At 44.1% G+C, this 23,711-nt stretch overlaps 1 protein-coding gene across 3 annotated transcripts in view; it reads right to left on the reverse strand.

The window, feature by feature from the left end:
• Nucleotides 1–23,711, reverse strand: part of RNF128 (ring finger protein 128) — a 64,268-nt gene that overhangs the window by 13,192 nt on the left and 27,365 nt on the right. For 2 of the 3 annotated variants that reach the window (XM_084813730.1, XM_084813732.1), the window contains exons 1-2: nucleotides 23,029–23,642; nucleotides 2,309–2,556 (exon numbers count right to left, since the gene is read on the reverse strand). In XM_084813730.1, coding sequence (XP_084669856.1) covers nucleotides 2,309–2,556; nucleotides 23,029–23,467 — 687 coding nt within the window. In that variant the 5' untranslated portion in view covers nucleotides 23,468–23,642. Of the gene's footprint in view, nucleotides 1–2,308; nucleotides 2,557–23,028; nucleotides 23,643–23,711 lie in introns of those variants that run through there. The other variant, XM_084813731.1, reaches the window with a different exon arrangement.

The following is a 23,711-nucleotide window of genomic DNA, read 5'->3' on the forward strand; positions in this document are numbered from 1 at the left end:
GAAGGAAGCACTGCTGTCTCTCAAGTAGGTAAGTCCATTTAGGGTGGGAAAAACTATAGACAGGATACTCAGATTTTGCTCCAACCATCTGGGAGGTGTGGGCCCACAAACAGCTGCTCCTACACTCTTGTTCACAGAAACTCTTAAAGATACTGTCTGAGCAATCTCCGGCAAAAATGTATCAGAGAATTCCAGGTATTCATTTAAAGCTCTTGAAGAATAGCTGTGCACTCAATAACTACATATCTAAAAAGCAACTTAATTTGAGTTAGTATATATAATCGACTTTAGAGAAAAAGAAGAGCTTGTTATCACAAGGCCAGAATGAGACTGGTCCATTCAAAAATCAGTTACAACACCCTCCCAGTCCAAACACCAGGAAGTCTGAACAGCGTTACTTAAATCTGCTAGTCCTCTTGTGATTTCTACTTACCATGCTAGATCATCCCTTCTTGCATGAATGGCATGCTTGAGAGGAGCACTTAATTACTATAATGGAAAATGCAAAGATGACTGGACAGAAAATTCCACTAAAAAATGCAAAATAAGTGGAAAGGTGTTCCCCTCTTCAGCCTCTCATTAAATGATAATGTTAGGTTGGCAAAAGAAATTGAGCTACGCAGAATTAACAGTTACATTTACCACAAGCATTTAGAGTTCAGTAGGATGGAAGGGGGTAGACATATAAAATATATAAAATGCCAAATTGGGACTACAATAACATTTCCTGTAGTGCTGTATTACACTAGAGACTGAAGTCCAGAAATTAATATGAGATACAAACTCAAACCAGTTCATACCCATTATATCACCTCCCGTTGATCAAGCTGACCTCTTTTGTCCAACAACAAATTATGCAAATAATAATGCAAATAATTCCTGTACATGAGGATTGAAGCTGTAACCACTTTTACTTTTCTTACCATTCCTCAGTCCATTTGCATAATAATTAGAGCACCTTGCAGTCAGGACACAGGAAGTAGTTCAGCCTTGCAAATAAGATCCACACTGATGGCCCCAAAAATCAAGTTCTCATGTGGTTCCCACACCTAGTTCCAATTCTTACTTGCTACAACCTAGCAGGTAAGTAGCTACTGACAAGTCTAAAACATGTGTTCTGGATTGTTGCATCCCACCTCTATAGGGGCCAGAAGCATACACACTAAAAGACCCCTTTCACCATATAAAGAGCTTTGGTCAAGTATTTAAACATTAATTTATTAGAAACATAGAGTGGGAAACCAGGAGACAGCTTGTATATTATCTCCACATGGCTTACTGGGCTTTGCATGGGTGATAAATAGCTCTAGAGAGACTTGACTAATGAGCAATTCCCTCGCTGGGTTTTCAAAATCCAAGACAACGGCACTCTCAGTATGTAAAGATCACATAACAGAATTAATTAGAAGTAGTTTAGGCTTCTTATAACGTTGCCTATAAAGAGATGAATCTGGCATTTATTTGTTCTGCAGAGATTATGTACAATACCGAAAGAAGTCAACTGTGATAAAACAGGAGCTGTCCTACTCCATTCAGCCATCTCTGTACCCCTAGGTGAGAACAGCAGTCTCTACATATGTCCACATGTTTGGGGGATGGAGAGTTCTCCATGAACATGGGGCCATGAGAGAAGACAAAGCTACCAACAAACTAAGAGAAAGTTAGAACGAAAGACACTCTTGTCAGCAGGCCTAGATTCTACTCCCAAAGAAGATATATCACTAGTGAATGAGGGGACCACAGCAATACCTTTGTAGATTTTCCAAGATAGTGTTATTTAAATAAAAACAACAGCATCCTAGGTCATCTAGAACAGGGGTCCCCAACTCCCGGGCCATGGACCGGTACCATTTGCATCCCTGTTCTTTGCAGTAATAGGCTATTACTGCAAAGAACAGGGCCGGAGCCGGCCGGCAGCTCCGTGGACTCACCGCGGGGCGGAGCTGACCAGGGCCAGCAAGGATTCCGGGGGGGATGGACGGATTGCCTTCCCCTCCCCCCCCCCCCCGGACCCAAGGTAAGGGGTTTTCCCACCCCCCTACTGTGGTCTGGTCCCATCCTCCCCCCGGTCCGTGGAAAAATTGTCTTCCATGGCACCGGTCCCTGGTCCCAAAAAGGTTGGGGACTGCTGATCTAGAAGATGCATCATCTGTGTAAGAATGGTCGGTGTTGTTTATTTTTGCCACTTTTTATAACATGTGTGACTTTGCACATCAGTAAACAAGAGCTGTAAACAAACTTTTGCAACAATTATGCAGGCATCTCAATAGACAGTGCAGAATGCATATAAAAAGGGGAAGAAACTCACCTGTCTCCTGTTCTGAGCCCTTGCAAGCCTAAGCCTTCGAGCAGAATAAAATATGAAGTACCCCACAGTGGCTGCTGTGACAATGAAGAAGGACACAGAAACGAAGAAGATGGAATAGTTATTCATCCATGTTCCATGTTTTTTCCCCACTTCAATAATCATAGTCACTTGGTAGCCATTTTCAATCCTGCGAAGGATTTCTTTGCCTTTTGAATAACTAATCATAATGGCAACAGTGTTTCCAGTACCTGTGTGAGAGAAAGGGTTAGAGCTTTAGATTTTCATACCAGAGATGTTTAACTGTAAAAGCTCACTTAGTATTCAACATGCTATTCTCTTATATCCATTTCAGAGAATATAAGCAGGCAAAAACAATCATCATGACACCTGCCTGCAAGGAAAACTGCAGGAATAGCCTGGGCAATGTTATTTTTGATCTGCTCCTGTAATGGTCTGGGTTTGGAAGGCTTGTTTTTTGTTTTGCAACAGGCACATACAGCAGATGACAGACATTACTGACCCTTGGCATGGTCTTCCAGTGTGGACATCAAATATAGGGCAACAAAGTCTGTTGGTTTGCTCCAGAGTGCAAAACCCTTCCCTCTGTGAAGCAGACCACAAGACCAAACATTTATTTAGCTGCAAAGTTGCCCAAGTCAGCGAAGAACTCAGTTACTTCATTCCCAACAGCAATTCAAAACAATGACCAACCAATGATCTCTGCTGGAGACTTTGGAAAGTCGCTGCCAGTCAGAGCAGGTAACAGTGGGCTAGAGGGGCTACTTGTCTCACTCAATATAAGGCAGCTTCATACTTTTATCTCTGAGCAGAAGTGTGTTTATTCTATCATCATCTCCCATATTTAGTATACATGCGATCAAGGCAGATGGTTTTGCCAAATTCCTCTACAATTTTAGTATCATATCTTTTCCTGTCCAGTGTTAAGCATAGCTTAACTTGGGGATATCATTCCTTTAGAAAAGGTCAGCAACCATTATGCAAGTTAAGTCACAGACTTCTAAAGGTAACCCAAAGACCAGATCATGTTTTTAAAAAACCAAACTATTGCAGATTAATAGAAGTAGGAAAAATTGTGAAGAGTGGCAGGATTATAATGCATATCTGGCTGCCCTAAACTTACTCACTAGAGTACAGAATGGGGTTCCTCTATGGTACCTACATTCCCACCCAGGATGGCCAATGGTCAGTGATTATGGAAGTTGTAGTCCAAAACATCTGGAGGGCACCAGGCTGCCTACTCATGTATTAAACCAATCCTTAAGATCAAAAGCATGTCTTTAAAAGCCCAATTGTGTTAATAAGAACTTTGGTCCATATTGTTCTATTTGCTTATTAAGAGACTATCCCTAAGCAGCTCAATGTCACATGTAAGTATAAAACAGCTATTCAACATTTAAGCAAAAGGCAAGCCCCACAAAAGGAGCTATAGGAACCATTTCCATTATCTCATCTACAAGAAAATGTGGGAAAATAGGTTAGATCAACACCATACTTTGATAAAGTATACTGAGTTATTTGTCCTAATTTCCACTTCACCTGCGTATATTAATCACTGATTAAAACCTGCAGTATGAAGGCCGAACTAGGAGTTTTCTTTTATGTTTTAAACTGAAATGCACTCACTACTGCAGGGGTGGGCAACTTGTGGCCCTCCAGGTGTTTTTGCCTACAACCCCCATCAGCTCTAGCCGGTAGAGCCAATGTTGAGCAATGCTGGGTATTGTAGGCCAACATATCTGGAGGGCCACAAGTAGCCCACCCCTGCACTGCTACCATATGTTGGTGGACCCTGCTTCTGGGGTCACTTACTAGGCCCACACTGCTGCTATACCCTAATACAGGTGGGCACCAATGCTGCCAGCACAACTGCAAATGGGGCGGGCCAAGCAAGCTCACGAAAAGCTAGAGAGGACAGTCTGTGGGAAGCTAGCTCTGCTGCTGCAAGTGATTTGCCAGCTACTACTGCCCAAATTAAAAATGGGCAAGCAACAAGAGAGGACCAGCAAGCTAGTCCACTTCCTTCTGGCTACTACTGCTACCACAGCTGGACTGAGCTGCCCAGAATACTGTCCATCCACCACTGCTTACCCATTTCAAATTGGTGTGTGCAGACTGGCTCAAACACAACATCTAGGCCTCCGGCTGCCCCCAAGCTCTAATGAGAAGTACATGCATGGCACCAAAGACTGAGAATGGGCACTGAATTATCCACTGCAATTCAGCCTGTGGCCTACTGCAATCAATGTTCTACTCACTCTTGCAACACACTGTTCTTTTGGCATATTAACCGGTCACTTTGCTACATAATTTTGAGGCTGTATGACAATTCCTCTATCACCTATTCAACATCTAGCCTCTTGACAACCAACAACAAAAAACACACACCAAAATTAACTAGAAATATCAAACAGATATTAGATAAAGGAGACCCATCTAAGCCCATCTCTGACCTTCTCCTGGCAGGCAGAGACAGATTTCGACAGGCTTTTTTGGCCCATAAACCAACTTGTAAATATAAAGTAATTTATTTTAATTAATGTTTTACCTGTCTTGTTTTTATGTCTTTGTATTTTATATCTGTTTTGTTGGATATTATTACATTTTATTATATTTGTATTATTGTTGTTAGTCGCCTTGAGCACCATTCAGTGGAAAGGCAGGAAAAACAGTTAATAAAATAATAAGAATACATAAGCATTGCAACCACTTATCCCTGAAAGGTTCTAGCAACAGTAAACACCCCTGAATTCAGTTTTCCAACACAACTCTCAAGCCCTAGTAAAATGAAACCTTAGAGCAACTGTTGCCAAATAGACATATAGCCTATATATATATAATTTTTAAAAAGCAACCTCTCCAATCATAAGTGAGACAGGACTTGTAACTACATTCAATAGTATCTGCTTTTGTATTTAGCCTAGCTTTTGAACAAAAGAGTAAAAAACAAAACCTACAGGGCCACGCAGCTTCACAACCTGTAATAAGTAGTATGAAGGAGGAACCTAGAAAGCCAAGAGCCTGCTATGCTGACTCTCACTACCAACCCCTCAGCACAAGGCACGACTTCTATTAAGTGCATACTCTCTCTCCAGTGAGTGTCTAGAAAAGGGGTGGGCAACTTGTAGCCCTCTAGATATTTTGGCCTACAACTTCCATCATCCCTCACCACTAGCTATGCTGGCTAGGACTAATGGGACTTGTGACCCTCCAGATGCTTTGGCCTACAAGCTGCCCACCCCAGGGTATATAAGAAAAGACGCAAATTACTTTCTTCATGCTATGCACCAGGCCAATTCCTAGATATTTGGGGTACACCAACACCATCTCATAGCTCAGGTGCAAGACTGAACCACTCTCCCAACGGTCATTTTCAGATGAGGCAGACTAGCCTCAAACTCATGAGCCTGCAAAAGTGGTATGAGTTTGGCATTTAACAATTGTTTCTAGAACTGATATCTGATGGGTTGGTGCCAAGTCTTTTCAGTAGGCTTGCTTGTGTACCATGATCAGTAGTGTTCTAGGTAGGGGGAATTGCAGCACTGAGAGATGGATGTGGTATGGTGAAGGTTTGCGCAATTAAAAGCTGTTAAATTCTTCCAGCCTGACTTTCCCTGGGAATGACTTTGAAAAAAAAAGTCGAGACACTTGAACTGGTTCAAAATGCAGGCAGCTGCCAGTGTACAACTGATGTAAGATGCATGAAACATGCTGGACCACTTTTATTAGTTGCCAGTTTCTTTTCAGGTACAATTCGTAGAGCTGCTTTTGACCTTTGGGGCCCTGTATGGCGTCAGGCCCAACTATTCTTTGGACTGACTTTTCCCTTACCAGTCTACCCCGTCACTGAGATCTTAAACTAAAAGTCTTTCCCACCTGCCCATTCCTTCTGAGGTTTGGAGGATGGCTGTTAAGAAACTGATACCTTTGGGGAATCCTCCCAGACAAGACTCATCTGACACCTTTTGGGCGAAGACCAAACATTTAAAAATTCTTGACATCTTAGGGCTTTTATCTTTTTTTTTTCTTGTTTCAGGCAGGGGTGGGTAACATGGGGCCCTCCAGATGTTTTGGCCTACAGCTCCCATCAACCCTAGCCAACATAGCCAAAGATGAGGGATTATGAGAGTTGTAGGCCAAAAGACGTAGAGGGCCACACATTGACCACCCCTGGTTTAAGAACTAGAATGAGGTTTATGGTTGCTATACAGGTTTAGTTGTTATCTATCCTTATTGTAATTACTGCAGTTTGTAGATATTATTGTTGTATATTTTTATTGTTTGCCATCCTGAGAACCACTGACCTGGTTTGCATGACACAACAGCCCCGCATGGCTTCATTTACAAATGGGTGCTGTTGTGTTCTGTCGGGTTCACAGCCGACAACAAAACTCAGGCAGCAGGAGTTGTTTGAGGGTTAGACAACCCTCAAATAACCCATGGTTTGTTTTAGGATTATTGGAGGGTTGTCTAACCCTCAAACAGCCCTGCTGCCTGGGTTTGAACAACATGACAAACTGCAACAAGCTGGCCGCCCATGGGCACCAGGCAAAAATGGCACCCATGGGTGCCCCCAGCACAGCGTGACAGCCCCTGCCAGTAAATTAAGCCATGCTGGGCTGTTGTAACGTGCAAACTGACCGGAGGGTAGAATCCTATTGTACCTGTGCACTCACAGGGATGACGGTTTGCATAAAAGGGCTTTTGCACTTCTAAAAATAACCCAAAACGAGCGGAAACAAGTGTTTCCACTAGTGTCCAGGCTTATTCTTAGAAGCACAAATCCCTCATTGAACAAGTGGTCACTCCCGTAAGTGCACTGGAACCAGTGGAGGTGTAGCAGCCCTGTTGGATACTGCCTACCGTAACTGAAGGTGCAGGATATACGTAATAAATATAATACTAGCCAGCAAGGCTTGGCTCTCACTTCTTGCTCCACAGAGGCTAAATAAATGTGTCCTTTGTACCTGCTGCTCACCAAGCGGATTTTGCAGGGAAGGAGTAATGCTGCGTATGACAAATAAATAACGCAACCCCTCCCTGCCAGCCCATGACATCAATGCTACATTCCAGCACAAGATATAGCCTGGTATTATATTGAAAGAGGCATCGCCTATGTGCTGCCAGCAACCAGATTACCAGAATTAGAATCCGTTCTGAATTAAAATTTCTGGTTGCCACTGACAACCTGAAGACTGCGGTCTTGACCACTGTCTTACAATTAATGAAGTTTTTTCCAACACTGTGAACTCTTGAGTGTATTTCTGTATTTTGGAGGGATTCAGATTTCCTAAGACACCCTTTTTTGGTTACAGAAAAGGCTTCTTTTTCATTCCAGGGTAACATACTAACAAAGTAGCTGCTGGTCTCAAATTTACATCTACAAGGAATTTGATTCCTCTTACACATCAGTACAGTGATCCAATTATAGGGAAACTGAATGAAATTTCTGATCTGTAAAGTTTTCTTAGTAGACAGGGACACAACTAATATCAAAAGCACAGTAAAGCTACACACAGATTAAATGTTCCATAAAGAGATTATATTAATCACAGGTGCACCATCATGTGCTATGGAACAGAGAATCCTACTGGTGCCACGCACAGAATATACATCAATTTCCCAAGAGAACAGGTCACCTTATCTAAATAACACATGGGCAAAGTAGTCTGCACTATCTGAAAGCATTTCCCCACAAATGTGCAGAAACTATTCAGCTAACTCTGGGTTCTCACTCTATATTCTGAGGATCAGATTCTATGACAAACCAACAACTCTGCAGATGGCCTAAAGTCTATTTCAGTCTGAAGTATTTGGGACAGATAGCTAATGTAGTGTAGGTGCTCCCTAAACATGCAGCAAGGTATAGTTAGGAGGCTCCAATACACTCACATTGACAATTATCCTCACTGGTTTAGAAACTGTTTGATTTCTAGTCATGGACCTGCTCTCTTCCTAAAAGAATGATGCAATACTGTACAGTGCAAAGACCTTGCTTCTGACCTTGAAAGGTCTGTAAATGTAGGACTGGGAGATCTCAGGCTATTTTATGCTCTAACCCTTCAATACTGTAGCGGCCGCCATTAGCACTGCAAAAACAGAAAGCTGCCAACATTTTCAAACAGGGTGTTACTATCCTCAGGCATTACCTTTTCCTACTTTGTGAGATGATAGGTTCATCTGTCAAGCATGTTTCCCTTAAAGGGAGTGTTGCCATAGCTACAAATTTCTCATTCTGAAATAAAGTCTGCCACAAACTCTTCTACACACTTCTAACAAGCAGACCGGTTTGCCATGCCATCTCTGTTCAGTTCCTTATAAAATAAGAGTTGGGTTGTACATTTTTGCCTTACGTTTTCTGCAAAGATTGATTCCTAGGAAGCATGCATGCACAATATAAATGCATTCTTCTTTGGTCATGCTAAAATCAGTATATAAAGAGTTTTCAGGGCCTTTCTCACCCATCCCCACCCTCTAAAATGTTTAATTATGTAAGGAGGTGTATGCTATTGACTTTATGTCTTTAAAATATTTAGAAGCATTCCTACAAAACTAATTTCCAAGCCTTGAATTTGTTTAACGTTTAAACCATACTAAGGGTATTTTACTGGATTGTGGTGGCCTTTTGCTATCAGCAATACAGTTTCCATGCATGGATTTGTCCTTTTTAAAAATTCAGTTCAAATACATTCGGCTATTAGAAAGAACTTTTGAGATATGGGCAGAGCAATCCAGCAGTGGCAGGGGAGGAAGTGGTAGTGGAAGAACAATGGTGTCCTTCCAGACTCACCAGTAGGGCAGAAGGTGGGGGAGTGGGCTGCCTTTGTAGTCAATACAGTTTAAGTGCGCTGAGTTGGGAAACCTGTGTCTGCAACATATTTCAACTGGTCTAAATTTCTGGGCAATCTCAACTGCAGAGATGCCCTAACTTTCCTGGGGATGAATGATCACACATTAAACGTGAACAGGAATATTCAGTTAACAGTATGCATAACAAGGACAAAACAGGATACATCAAGTCCTAACTTGCAGCAAAAACAGTAGCCAGAACAAGACGTTTAACATACCCCTCCAACTGCAAATTCCTCCCACAGCCATTTTCCCCACTACTCAGAAAACATGTCTGAAAGAGCCAGCTGAGGGAGGGAGCTTCATGGAAAGAAGCAGATTAAGCACTCTTTCCCACCTGGTCACTTTGAAGTAGTCTAGCAGAGATCTAGATTCTCAAGTCTGCCACTGAACTTCTAGTTCACCCATGACTGCCAACCAATATCTGTGCAACAAAACGTCAGTTTAAGACATTCTCATTGAAATGCTTCAATGCAAGCTCCTTCATATCCCTTTGTGCATAGATGAGACACCACCAAGTAGTTCAGTGGTAACCCATGACACTTCCCTCCTTTTGCACCTTTACTTTCTTACTGCCTTATCTAACTGCATTGCAACAAATAGCAAGGGTGAAGTCCATCAAGTGAACTGTTAACCCTATACACCATATTCAGCAAGTACACCAATACAAGTGTACTTTTTTTTTAGCATAACTTTGAAGACAAATGTGTGTTTAGTTAGCCATGTTTCATCAAGCCACACAAAATCTGAGGCATATTGCCAAGCATAATGCTGCTTTTAGTTAATTACATTTCTATCCTGCATTTCTTCTGTCATGGAACCCAAGGCAGTATACATGGGGTTCACAGGTGGTCTCCCACCTAGGCACCGAATGGACCCAGACCCGCTTAGCTTCAGCCTTCCGGCCGTATGTGTGCTCACTTAATCTTTAGAAGCGGCCATATTACCGCTGTGAAAGACATTTATTTACTTACTGGATTGTATCCAGTGTTAGTCTGACTATGAGAAGACCCGCTGAAATGAATGGGACTTAAGTTAGACTAACATTGGCTACAACCCTCCAGCTCTACATCTACTAAATTCACATTTAAACATGAGTTTCACACTGACAAATTTCTAAGTTAGGTAAAATATGTAAGTGCCATCTTTACTAGACCTGCTACCTAATACATTATTGCACTTACCACACATGAGTTCCTGTGCAGCTCACTACTTTATGTTCAGTGAAGCCAGCATTGCTATAGAGCCATCTAGACTATCCACTGAACTTCCTCTGACACATATTTGAGTTACAGAAGACAACAGTTGTTTCACATGCACATGGGTACTGCTGCCTATACCTCCCTCCTTTACAACTGCCTGTAATTCTGACTTTTCAGATGTCTGTTCTAGCAACACTCAGTGCCTCTTTCTAGATGCTGTTGAAACTAGCTGCAGTATACAGTTTATGGCTCAATTAAGCCTAAATATTACCAGTGCTCCCGCCACAACACAGTTTCTTCTAGCCTCAGTAAGTATTAAACATTCATCACTCAAAAACCACATTATGTTCTTGGCATCACAGAAAAATCTATTCCATCCTCCCTTATAAACTCCATCAGGAAGTTAAGAGGGAAATCAGACCACATCATTTGTTTGGTCACCACTAGATATTTGAAGAATGCTGAGAAACCAGAGCCTACTGAATGCTCACTGAGGTGGTAAACCTTTGTCTGGGTTGTACTAGTTCAGGTGGCAGGTAGAGGCCCAAACATCTCTGCAATCAAAAAGCTAGAAGTCAGCTAGTCTTCTCCTCAACCTACCGTTTTCTATATTGAAATATTTATTTATTTTGTATGGCAAAGCATTCAATTATGTTAGCCCCCACCTTCAGTCTCAAGTGATACAATCCAGTCACAGGTTTACCTGGCCTAAATGAAGCCAGGAAAAAACCAGTCCATTTAAGCCATAGCCTTGATGACCAAGGTTTTTTGTTTGTTTTCTTAGGGCACAATCCTACTGATTATGCCCTCACTGCATGGAACTCAGGGGCTTCCAAGATTCCTATGCCCCGCCAGCCTGAAGCTGGCAGGGCAGGAGGAGCAGGAGAGGTAATCTTTGCCTCTCCACCTTCCATTCTTTTTGCTAGATGGACTTTTCAGTATATCTAGCAAGAGCACTTCGGAGGGGGAGGGATAGAGGCTGGAAGTGGCTCAGGATAAATTGTATTCTGGCTTCTCGGGTTTCCTCCCTTCCCTGCCCACTGGAACGCCCAACTGTCCCCCTCTCCTCGGGGGAGTTAGACATGCAACATTTAAAACAAAGTTTTAAGATTGTCGTGGAAGAGTATGCATCCGTGCCTATTATCAGCAGATCAACTAGTTCGTTGCCTTTCATAACAAGCTATTTTAGATGACTAAAATAGTCATCATCTACCCCTCATTACTATCAAAATGATCCAGTATCCTAAAAGAACCTGTATCTGGAGGCCTTTGAGGTATACAAGATAACTTGATAGGAAAACCACTCAATATCTTGATGCTACGTTATACCTATGCAAGGTGCTTTTGAAATAAATCAAAATGTGCATATGCACTTAGTTCTGCTGCACTGTTCTAATCCCTCCCAATGAAATGATTGCTTTTGAAGGTCAATATAGATTAAGCAATGAGGGCAATTGCCATAGTTCTGTACTTTGAAACCTGTCGTAGAACAATACCAAATTCTCACAGCAACCAATTGATAAGATCCTAACCTACATATTCACGAGATAAATATTCATCCTGCGTATGTTAAACTGTGGGCATTCTGCCCTGTTAAAAGAGTATCACCACAATCAGGGCACATTTAATACCACTAGATTCTTATTTTCCTTTTAAAATTTTTAAGTACCAGGCTGAGCAAGTTATACTACTTCCAGACAGATTTTTTGACTATTCAAGACAAACTGCAGTAACCAGTAACTGACTTCTTTAGTAGGAGCACCTGTCAACTTAGCATTCTAAGATGAAAGTCTGCATTACTTGGAAACAAATGACAGTGCCCTATTGTGCCCGTGTGCTTGCTGGAGTGACTGCTCGTGCAGCAGGGCTTTCGCACTTCTAAAAATAACCCAAAGCAAGCGGAAACACTTGTTTCTGGAACAGGACAAGTCTTGGGAGCTTGCAGAAGAGTGCTCCGCTGATTTGTCCTGATCCAGAAACAAGTGTTGCTGCTCATTTGGGGGGTAATTTTTAGAGTGCAAAAGCCCCGTTGAGCAGCTGCTTCCTTCTAGTAGTGCAACAGAACCAGCAGAGGCAGAGCTGCCCCACTGGATGCTGTCTAGAGCTAATGCCATTAATTAGATTTTATTTTATTTTAAATGGGCAACATTCCTTCTTAAACAGCATTCAGTGCTCGGGATCCCCAAGTCCACTTTCCAACTTGTTGGGACAAGGGTCCCTACTCAGCATGGAAGGACCCCCACCACACACACACACGTGCACGAGAAAAGAGGTTTTATTGAGCTGGACTTTGCGGCAAGCAGGTGTAGGGAGAAATACTGATGTGGCTTCTGCTTGTTCCAAAGAGTGAGGGATCTGGGCCCAATGCTCCATGTTCTCTGGCATGTTCAGAGGGACTTGGGAGGAGAGGAAAGGTCAATGGAAAAGCTACATTATGAGAAATAGCAAGCCATAATTTGTTGGCACCATTCAGATGGGTGCATTGTAATCAAATGTATGTGTTTATGTTCACTTCAAGAGAAGTTGATTTTCTAACAGTGAATTATAACTCTGTACTTCAAAGACATTGTTATCTCAAATGTCAATACCTGTCATACTAAGATACAATAATAAATAATGTTATCCAGTCATTTAACTGGTATTACTTATTAAACATTTATTTATCGCTAATAGTAAACAACAAAGCAATCCTCTGGTCCCTGGGAAAGCATCCCAGGGACCAGAGGATTTTTCCGATTCCCCCTCCCGAGGCTATAGAAGCTGCTATGACCTCGGGAGGGTGTCTCTGGGCTCCAATCCCTCCCCCTGCCCCCTTGCAGCTGGTCTGGAAAGAACTGTAGTAGCTGCTTCCCAAGGTCACAAATGCAACTTCAGGGAGGGGAGGGGGGCATTTTGGTGGGCAGGGAGGTGAGGGAAGGGAGGAGACTGGGACCTGCAGTATCCTGTGGCCTCTCCAGCCCCAGTCTCGCCCCTGGAAGCACAAACTCTCTAGACAGGCTTCGAAGCCCAACTAAAGGAAATAATAAGGAGGATGGAGAGGTAAAAATTGCCTGCAGAGCACAGAATATTTGGAGCGCTCTTTCAGAGGGCATAGGATTCCACCCTAAATAAACTTTAACTTCACACTACTATTTGAAAAGAAATGCTTCCTTGCTCCCATCCATCCTGACTCTCAATCTTATATGCTTTTTTCATCCAATGCTCCTTAAACACCAATTGCCTTCTCTAAGTGTGGAAAAGGAAAGTTAGAACAGATTCCGAAATGTGGACAAAAATAAAATTGTGTAGTCAAATTGGTTATATTAATTTCTACCCCACCTTCCTATAATAGTATTCAGTTATCCATAATTTACTCCAACAGCAATTTTTTGTATGTAGTGGCTGCAACAGCTGGAATTGTGTCACGTACAATGCTAAATTCTGTGCTTTCTGCTTTGACAACACTATTAACACACATATAAGACTGCTGGAAAGAGTTTTATAATGTAGCTGTCACCTTAAAGGTACTTGATTGTCAGGTTTCTGTTGACACAGAAAACTATCTACATTTAGCGGAGAAACAAGTTCCACCCCCACATGAGAACGCCCTTAGGCTATGCATACACTGGTCTCCTGATCTCCTGCACTTTGTGCTTCCAACTGCAGCTCAGCCAATGAGAATCCTACTGTAGGCAAGTCCCTGCTTGGATCTTTCCCACCCGCAATGCATATAGGAACCAATGTGATTGTCCCACATGTCTTTAGACATCTAACTGACACTCAGTGAAATCATAATTGCCCACTAGGCACTAGCAATAGTGGCAAATAAGTTCAACGAGAAGTCAGCAGAATTCAGTAAACTCACATGTACAGATTGTTTGTTCAGTGTTGTTGTTGTTGTTGTAGTTTAGCAGTTTGAGACAATGGAACTTAGCTGCATTAAAAGCTTCTCTAACAAAAGTATACCTCACTTGTGGGAGAGACTGAATCTGCCTTCCCATTAATCCCTCAAGGGCAGCAGCTATGCAACAGCATTAACAACAATGTGTCTGTGCGTGTCTCTAACTAGAATCATCAGCTGATTTACAATATACAAATTCTTCACTGCTAGCACTTCAGGGCTGTTCTTCAAAACGTCTGCCCCTCTGAATTACCCAGTCAGAACACCACAGGCACACTACAAATTGACAGTTACATTTCAAATACGAGTCTTAATTTTCTTCTCCCATACTTCTGCTCCCCAATGGACTACAAGCACAGATATGCATATACCTCTGCTACTTCCTTTAGGGTAAGCACACCGGACTGAATCCAGACGAACTCAGCTGAACTTTGTTCCCACTGAATTTAAGTCATGACTAACTTGTTCCACTGAGTTCAACGGGATCAAACTACAACTATCTTAATCTGGTTCCAACATACAGTATTTATCAATAAGTAGTGATTGTACTGTTCAGTACTGGACATGCACCAAAATTCAACTCCCAAGTGACCCTGATTATTTATTTTTCAGAATTTCCCCAGAACCCAGCAGGGATACAGCTACGTTGATTAGGATTGCTGGGAGGGGCAAAGTTAAAGCCACACACATACACATAGCAATCCCAATCACCATCCAGCCTGGGATCCTGTGTAAAGAAAGACAAACCTGCAGGGCTTCATCTTCAGTTGAAAGGGGAAAGCCTACTCAGCAAGTGATTGCCTCATAAGTCATGAATTTCTGGTCACATACTCAGGCCAAGATTCAGGAATATGACCAAATCAGCCACACTAAAATTGAGTACGTCATGATTAAAGTGCTTTAACCAGGAGGTAGGCATGAATACACCCCAGGCAAAGAGTCACATACCCCCACAGACTCCACCCTCTTTATCTGCTTTTCTATCATGTAGTTGTTTGAGAGTTGAGAAGTTAGACCCAGTATACTGGCTAGCACCTGGGTTATGCACATGCCTCGCACAAACTGACAGCGGGGCTGAACCCTACTGAACTGACAGCGGGGCTCACTTCCTGGGCAGGACCAAGGTATTTGGGTGCCTGAAGCAGAAAATCCAAACATAATTCTTCCTGCTACCAAATTCATGCTAACATGGGACCTGACCCACCAAGACATGCTCCTGCACAAGCCCCATTGAAAGTGCAAGTGCTTTCAGTGTGGGGCACACACAGGGGAACACCCTGGTGGGTTGTGCGCCAGAGATCAGACCATCTGCCTCCAACTGCTGTGTGTGTTTTAGTTTATAAAGTTTTATAGTAACTTTCAGTTTTTTAAGGGAGCAATGACACAAAGCAAATGGCAAGATGTGGGGTGAGGGAGTAAGGGAGAAGGAAAAGGAAAAGACTGGGAGGAGAACATAAAGATGCAGAAGGATAAAATCATACCATCAGAGTTGGAATGAACTCTGGTCCAGGGATGGGGAACTGTTCTGGCCCCAGGGGCCGGATTGCCTCCTGGGACAACCTCTGGGGGCAGGATGATGTTGGGGTGGGCTCACTCTCTCCTGAAGCCCCACCTCCTTTCTCCAAAGCCCCCTCTCCTGACATCTTTAACTGCTCAGAGATATTTTTTAAAAATATGATAAGCGATAAATAAATCTATGAAATAATAAATAAACAATCAAAGTCTCTTTTTCCATGTGTTGAGAATATGGTGAGGTGCTTAGCCTTCCCCAATCTGGTGCCTTCCCAAAGTGTTGCACAGCATCTCCCATCATCCCCAGCCAGCTTGGCCAACTGAACAGGCTGGGGATGCTAGGAGCTGTTGTTCAGCACATCAGGAAGGCAGCAGGTTGGGGAAAGTGGCCTAGATAGAAGGTGAATCTCTTTCACCACAGAGGATGTCTTTCATCCTGCCGAGATCCCTAATCAAGCGGGGAGATACCTAATCAAGGAGGAGGCTCTTGGACTTCCCGACCCAAGTGTCTTATTTTCTGACCATCTTGAATTCCACCAGCTGAGTTCATGCCTGATCTGATGGGTTATGTAAGTTGTAGATGCTCTCTGCTCCTCTCCAGTCCAATACTCCAGTCCCAATTTGGGGTTGTTATATTAAGTCTGTTACCCATGCTATACCATGCTTCAAGACAAAATTTCATTTATTTGTAATTAGAAATAAATATTTCACAATATATAATTACATATTGGTTTTGTGATTAATCACTATGCTTTAATTATGTTCAATTTGTAACAATGAAAATACATCCTGCATATCAGATATTTACATTACGATTTATAACAGTAGCAAAATGACAGTTATGAAGTAGCAACGAAAATAATTTTATGGTTGGGGGTCACCACAACATGAGGAACTGTATTAAAGGGTCGCGGCATTAGGAAGGTTGAGAACCACTGGTCTAGACACTGAGCAAGCTTTTGAGTCAATGCATGGACGGCTATAGTTCCAGTTGGTTTTCTCCCACATATGTTTAGTATGCTTAGGACTATTTGTTGTGTATGAACTGATTAATTCCATCTTGGATTTCATATAGTGCATTTTATCACTCCACTAATCCCCAACGTGATCAGTGTGTACATTTTTAAAATTTCTGTGCGATAATAAAACCAACCCTCTTTGTAATACACACACACGTGCATGTGCATCATTGGGACAAATCTACCAAGATAAGCTACTGCCAAGATCAAAAGGTCCCTTATATATGTTGTCTGGAGAGGACACTCATTAACAGGCTTTTACTTTTGGGTTTAGAAATGTCAGAGGTACATAAGTTATACCTAAGGTTTCTACAATTTAGATTGTCTGTTAGGATTTCAACTCTCAGTAGAATATGCCACCTAAAAATGGATGATGGGCAGGATAAAAATGACAAAAACACCAGAAGCACAGACAAAGAGTTCCAGGTGCTTGACACAGATCAATGAAGAAAGTGAGAAAACGCAGGAAACTAAGCAAGCAAGCAATCATGCAAGAACTGGAGCTTGCAAACAAGAGCAAACTAGTCAGAACAGGCATCAGTACAGCACTAATTTCACATTTAAAGATACATGCTTTATGTTATGAGGTCAACACATGAAATCATTTGCAAAATTGCATGCACTTAAATGAGTCTTTTTCAAGCTTTCTAATTTTCCACATCATCTTGTTTCAAACTGAATCCCTTAGTGTTTTCTATGGAACCTCAGTATGTTGTATAGAGGGTTCTGGGGAATCAAGAATCCTCTACAAGGAAAATCCTCTATACCATCAAGATTTCAAGTTTGTACCACCAGCTCTCACAATACAGTAACCAAGCCCGTTTGGTCTCATCACTGCAATACACTAACTTAGAGGACACTCTAGGACACCCATAACACTCTTCCTATGGCTTGGCATTGGATAGGAAGATCAGCAGCACAGGGCAAGTTGCTTTTCAAAGAAGCTTGTCTACCATTATTGATCTTTTCAGTGAGATATCTGATAAGTGGGGGGGGGAATGGTTTTGCAAAACAAAAACAGTCTGCAAACTACTGATTTAAGTGATCAGATGACAGTCCAATTCTATACATGCTTATCCAGAAGTGGCCCACTGTATTCTATGAAGCTTATTCCCACATTTGCTTAGGATTATAGCCTTACTTAGATGGATCACATGGCAGGATGGCTGAAAGAAACATTTACACACAATAGCCCACTATCAATTACATCGGCTGAAACGGAAAGTGACTGCAGAATAAATCCTGCTAAAGTCATTTTAGCATGCGTAAAGCCTATGAATTTCTTGTACTACATAGGATGCTTACTGTATTGCCAATGGCAAGCTGATTTTCTTACCAGCTGTTCATTAGCTCAAGCACTTACTGTGGTACAATGGGCAGAGATGTGGATGATTCTGTCAGTGAAAAGCGGCATAGAATGGCAGGAAAGAATGCAGAAAAGTTAGTTCAGTTCAGTAGACCTGCAGCAACCTCAAAGCTTTATTTTTAATCTGTCCCTGAAAAGTAGTGCAATTAAAACTCCGCAGAAGGTAAGAGTATTCCAACTGTGTGCCTGGGCCACATCAATACCTTATGTTTATAAGCTCTGCACACATTCTATGGTCATGTAAATTGGAGTATACCATCAATCCAGGGCATAAACATATGTTTTGAAACCAAAAAGATCCTCTGTGTGTTTAATAATTCCCAAAGGATGATGAGCATCTAAGTAATGACAACATTATTATTCCATAGCCACCAGAGATACGCTTCAGAGGAAAGAGAGGCCAAGTGCGTTGCTTTCTTCTCTCAAAGGAACACATTACTACACAAGACTACAACTATTGCAAATACTCCTGGTATTCCTGGAATTATGGAGAAGGGTATGCTTGATATTATTGCACCCACAACACACACTTTGGATGCGTGCTGCCCTCCAAGACACATACCCAAGTTCAGGGGTCCTTTAAATAACCTGTCAATACATAACTGGGAAGCTTAAAACCTACTTTAAAAGAAAGATTTTAAGAGTGGTATAAGTGAATCATTCCAATGCTTGTGAGTGAAATGGGTATGCTGTGAAGATATAGCATAGCATATAGATATAGCACTGGTCACTTAAAAACTACATGCAAAAAAAATATTATAATCCACACTTGTAACAGAGCTAACACAAATGGGGAGAAGTTTGTGCAACTTGATTAAGGGGGTAATCCTATGCATGTTTAGACAGAGAAAATGCCCTACAACTCCCACATTCACTAGCCAGCCATGGTGGGAGTCGTAGGACATTTTTCTGTCTGAAAGTATAGGATTATGCCCTAAGTACTAAAGGTTCATTCACTAGCCAGCCATGGTGGGAGTCGTAGGACATTTTTCTGTCTGAAAGTATAGGATTATGCCCTAAGTACTAAAGGTTCATCTGACTTGAGGATATGGTACAGAACACTTCAGGGTCATGCCCAGGTCACTACCATCCTTCAGACCGCACCCTTTGCATATATGCATGGGTTGGAAATATGACATCACAACAGATCCTTTTACTGTCTTGACACTGCAAGGGATGGCGAAGGTAGATTTCCAGATGGCATGGACTTCAACTCACAGCAGCCCCTACCAGAACAGCCAATGGTCAGGAATACTGGGAGTTGAAGTCCAAAACTTCTGGAAATCTACACTCTGCCCACCCCTGACATACACCACATATGCAGCTAAGGTTGATGCCTGTTCTCTGACAGAGCTCTTGTACTTTTAACAGCTGCATGATCCACAGAAATGTGACTATGATTAGGGTTTATTTACAAGAAATCTGGCATCTTGTGATGAATGCCCCTTAGACAGCACAGAACGTCTTCCAAGCTTTGTATGTTCTAGATCTGGCAAGTGGTTAAGATGTCATTAAAAAAAAAATCAGGACAGACTAAACAGCAAACATAAGAGAAAGGCTGTGGCCCAAGATGTTGTCACGGCATTCATCACCTGAATTTGTTCCTGTTGTACAGCTTCTGAAACACACATGACCGCTATCAAGAATTGGGAAAGTGGCAGGGAGTATAGTAAAGTTGTATTCTGTATAGTTCTTATGTCTAGACAATGAGACTGTGGGGGCTCAAGTTTATCTGAAAATGCATTCCTCTGACACAGAAGTTCTTGAAGCCCTGATGTGAAAGGATACTAATAAATCCACAAAATTTACTAACTCGCACATTCTTTAAGTTAGTCCTTTATAGCTATTAACAAACCAAAGAAGGGAGAAAGAGAAAGAAGAAATAACCATCAATTCTTACAACATACATTAGCATCTTTGCGTGGTTGCTTTAAAGACCTTTTACTCATCACAGACAACCAAGCAAGGGCTATTTACTGCCCTCTTGCACCTGCTGTGAAGCACGTTCATCTATATAGTATGGTCAGGCCATTCCTTTGTTAGATAGATTGCTGAATAATCATCCAAAATGGTTAGTTGATACTTCATCAGTTGGAACCTATGGTTAGGAGATGTACTCCAGATATTCAGGAAGTTCCCTGTGTTTTAGAACAAGATAACCAAATATGCTTGGAGAAGATATTCCTGAGAGCCTGTGTATGCAAGGAATAGTAGTTAATACTTTTGAAGATAGACAAGAGAGAGAGTGTATGCAGACGCGCATGCACACACATGCTGAGAGTTTCTAGCTGGTTATCTGCAGGGTTTACAACCTTGGGAACTAAGCCAAAGGTGCAAGGTTAACCCGACTAGCTAGGGAGTAGGCTCCACTGAACTTAACTGGGATACTTCCAAGTAAGTATGCATAGGACTGCAGCAAGATCCTGGTGACACTGTGCGCAGAACTTCTCACAGTTTGGAGAAGGGGGGGGGGAGAATGCACGATAATTCAGTTACCAGGAACCAGAAGACCAGTAGAACATTAGAAGACACGTTTCTGTGGACTGGCGTCCTTTACTACCAGACAGCCCCTGTGGCCTTTTGCAAAGCTTCTGCTTCTGGAGGGAAGAACCTGGACCGAACTCTGAAGCCCAGTAGGAGAGATGCCTCTGTAGTTTGGCACAACTAGCCCAAATCCACCTGCAATATTTTCTTCTAGAACAAAGGTGGAGTGTTAGACTCCAACTCCCACCAGGCCCAGTCAACATGTCAATGGTCAGGAATGATGTTTGTTGGGGTCTAACAACATCTGGAGGGCCAAATATTCCCTACCCCTGGTCTAAAAGGAAGGGGCTGGTCCTGAAAAAGAATGCCATACACCCCTTCTACCTATCCCTCATTATACTGCACCTTTCCATGGCTTCTAATTACAAACAGGTTTGGGAGGCAATCTTGGCTGAGAGGCAGGATATAAATATAATCTATAATAGCAGGAAGATATTACAAGCTAGAACCCTATATGCACTTCCATGGCAGAAGATCCAATGAAATTCAGTGGGATGCAGTTCTGAGTAGATGTACACAAAACTGCACTGTTAATGCATATATTTATACATATCACACATATGCAAGTGTATACAGAAAAAAATAGCAACATTAGTTGCAAAAATCCACAGCAGGACAACACCTGTATTAGGATCAATGACACTCACAAAAATGAGCATGTTGTCAAGTTCTGAGGAAGGTTTTTTGAAGAACTGAAAAGTTTGCTCACTACTCTGTGACATTTGTAACACAAGCCCTAGTAAAGGGTTGGATCTAGACTCACATCATACTTAGAATACACCCACTGGAATCAATGGGACTTAAGTTAGTCACAAGTGACTTAAGCCCCACTGATTTCAGTGGGTCTACTCCAAGTATGACTAAGTCTGGATCTAATAGACAGGTATTGCCCTATTGTGGATTTTGGAGCTATAGATATAGCAAAAACAACAAAGTATTTTGCAGCATCTTAAAAAGTAACAAATTTGCTCTGGCTTAAGCTTCCATGAATTATAACCCACTTGGATCCCCTACAGCGGATCTTTGCAGCCAACGCTGCTCCCCCCCCCCCATACACACTTTGTTGAAATAGGCTACAGTCCACAAAAGCTTCCGCCAGAGCAAACCTGTTTGCCTATCACAGCCAAAGACTCGCGGGGCACCTTAAAGACTAACAAGTTTCGAGGAAGTGGACTATAGTCCAGGGAAGCTTGATGCCAGAACAAATTTGTTACTCTTTTAACCCTCTCTCATAATACTAGAACCTGTGGTCATCTCATGAAGCTGATTAAAGGGATATTCAGGACAGATAAAAGAAGGACTCCTTCAGACAGCACACAGTTAAAACTAGTTAACATGGTTTAACTAGTTACACTATCTCCACACGAGAGGTGGTGATGGCCACCAATTTGGATGGCTTTAAAAGGGGATTGGACAAATTCCTGGAGGAGAAGACTACTAGTCCTGGTGCTATATGCTACCTCCAGTATCAGAGGCCATATACTGGGGAACAGGGGCAGGTAGGTGCTGTTGCACTCATGTCCTGCTGGTGGGTTTCTCATGGGCAGCTGGTTGGGCAGTGCATGAAAAGAATGCGCCCGATCTCGTCTGATCTCGGAAGCCAAGCAGGGCCAGCCCTGGGTAGTACTTGGATGGGGGGCCGCCTGGGAATCAGGCTTCCTGCACTGAGCAAGGGGTTGGGCGCGATGCCCTTGCAGGCCCCCTCCGACCCTATGATTCTGTGCCGTCAAGCAAAGGGCTGGATGCGCCCGATCTCGGAAGCCAAGCAGGGCCAGCCCTGGGCAGTCCTGGGATGGGGGGCGGCCTGGGAATCAGGCTTCCTGCACTGAGCAAGGGGGTGGGCGCGATGCCCTTGCAGGCCCCCTCCGACCCTATGATTCTGTGCCGTCAAGCAAAGGGCTGGATGCGCCCGATCTCGGAAGCCAAGCAGGGCCAGCCCTGGGCAGTCCTGGGATGGGGGGCGGCCTGGGAATCAGGCTTCCTGCACTGAGCAAGGGGGTGGGCGCGATGCCCTTGCAGGCCCCCTCCGACCCTATGATTCTGTGCCGTCAAGCAAAGGGCTGGATGCGCCCGATCTCGGAAGCCAAGCAGGGCCAGCCCGGGGCAGCCCTGGGATGGGGGGCGGCCTGGGAATCAGGCTTCCTGCCCTGAGCAAGGGGGTGGGCGCGATGCCCTTGCAGGCCCCGTCCGACCCTGTGGTTCTACAAGAATGCTGGACTGGACGGACCCTTGGGGTAGGCCCCAAACAACGTCCCGCTCCGAGCAGACCCGCGGACGCGAGCGGGGCGGGAGGCGGCGCGCCCCCGCCCGCCCGCCCGCCCCTCACTCACCGGGGTGGTTCATGGCCTGGACCTCGGTGCCCGTCCCGCCGGCGTAGTTGTAGATGACGGCGGCGCCGGCGCCGCGCTCGGCGGCCACGTTGATCTTCTCGCTGAAGGTGCAGCCGCCGCCGCGCTGGATGAGCGCGACCCACCGGGCCGGGGCGGCGGGCGCCGCGCTGAAGTTGGCCGCCGCGCTGCAGGCGTTGCGGCCGTCGGGCCCGCCGGCCGCCACCACCGCGCCGCCCGCCCGGCGCAGCGGCGAGTCCTGCCCGAAGATGCCGCTCTCGGCGGCGTTCCAGGAGCTCTCGTTGCTGCCGGGCAGCTTCCACGAGACGTTGAGCCAGGCGCCCCAGACGGCCTCGGCCGACGCCGCCTGACGGAGCGGCGGCCCCAGCCACGCCAGCCAGCCCGCAGGCCACAGCAGCGGCAGCGGCCACAGCGCCCGCATGGCCGGGGCGGCGAGGGGAGCGAGGCGGGCGCGGGGCGACGGACGCACCAGCTGAGGCGGCGGCGGCGGCGGCGGCGACCGGGCGCGGCGCTCCTCGGGCGGCCGGGCGGCGAGTGGCTGCGGCGCGCGCGCGCCGCCGGACGCCTCACCTGCGCCGCTGCCCGCCCACTCGCGTGGAGGGGGCGGGGCACCTCGCGGCCCCGCCCCCCGCGGGCCGCGCCGCCCTCCTCCCGACCCGGGGGCG

This window comes from Heloderma suspectum, chromosome 9 (genome assembly GCF_057233095.1).
Source record: "Heloderma suspectum isolate Gila_16-S chromosome 9, 16-S_ref, whole genome shotgun sequence".
NCBI classification, from domain to species: Eukaryota; Metazoa; Chordata; class Lepidosauria; order Squamata; family Helodermatidae; genus Heloderma; species Heloderma suspectum.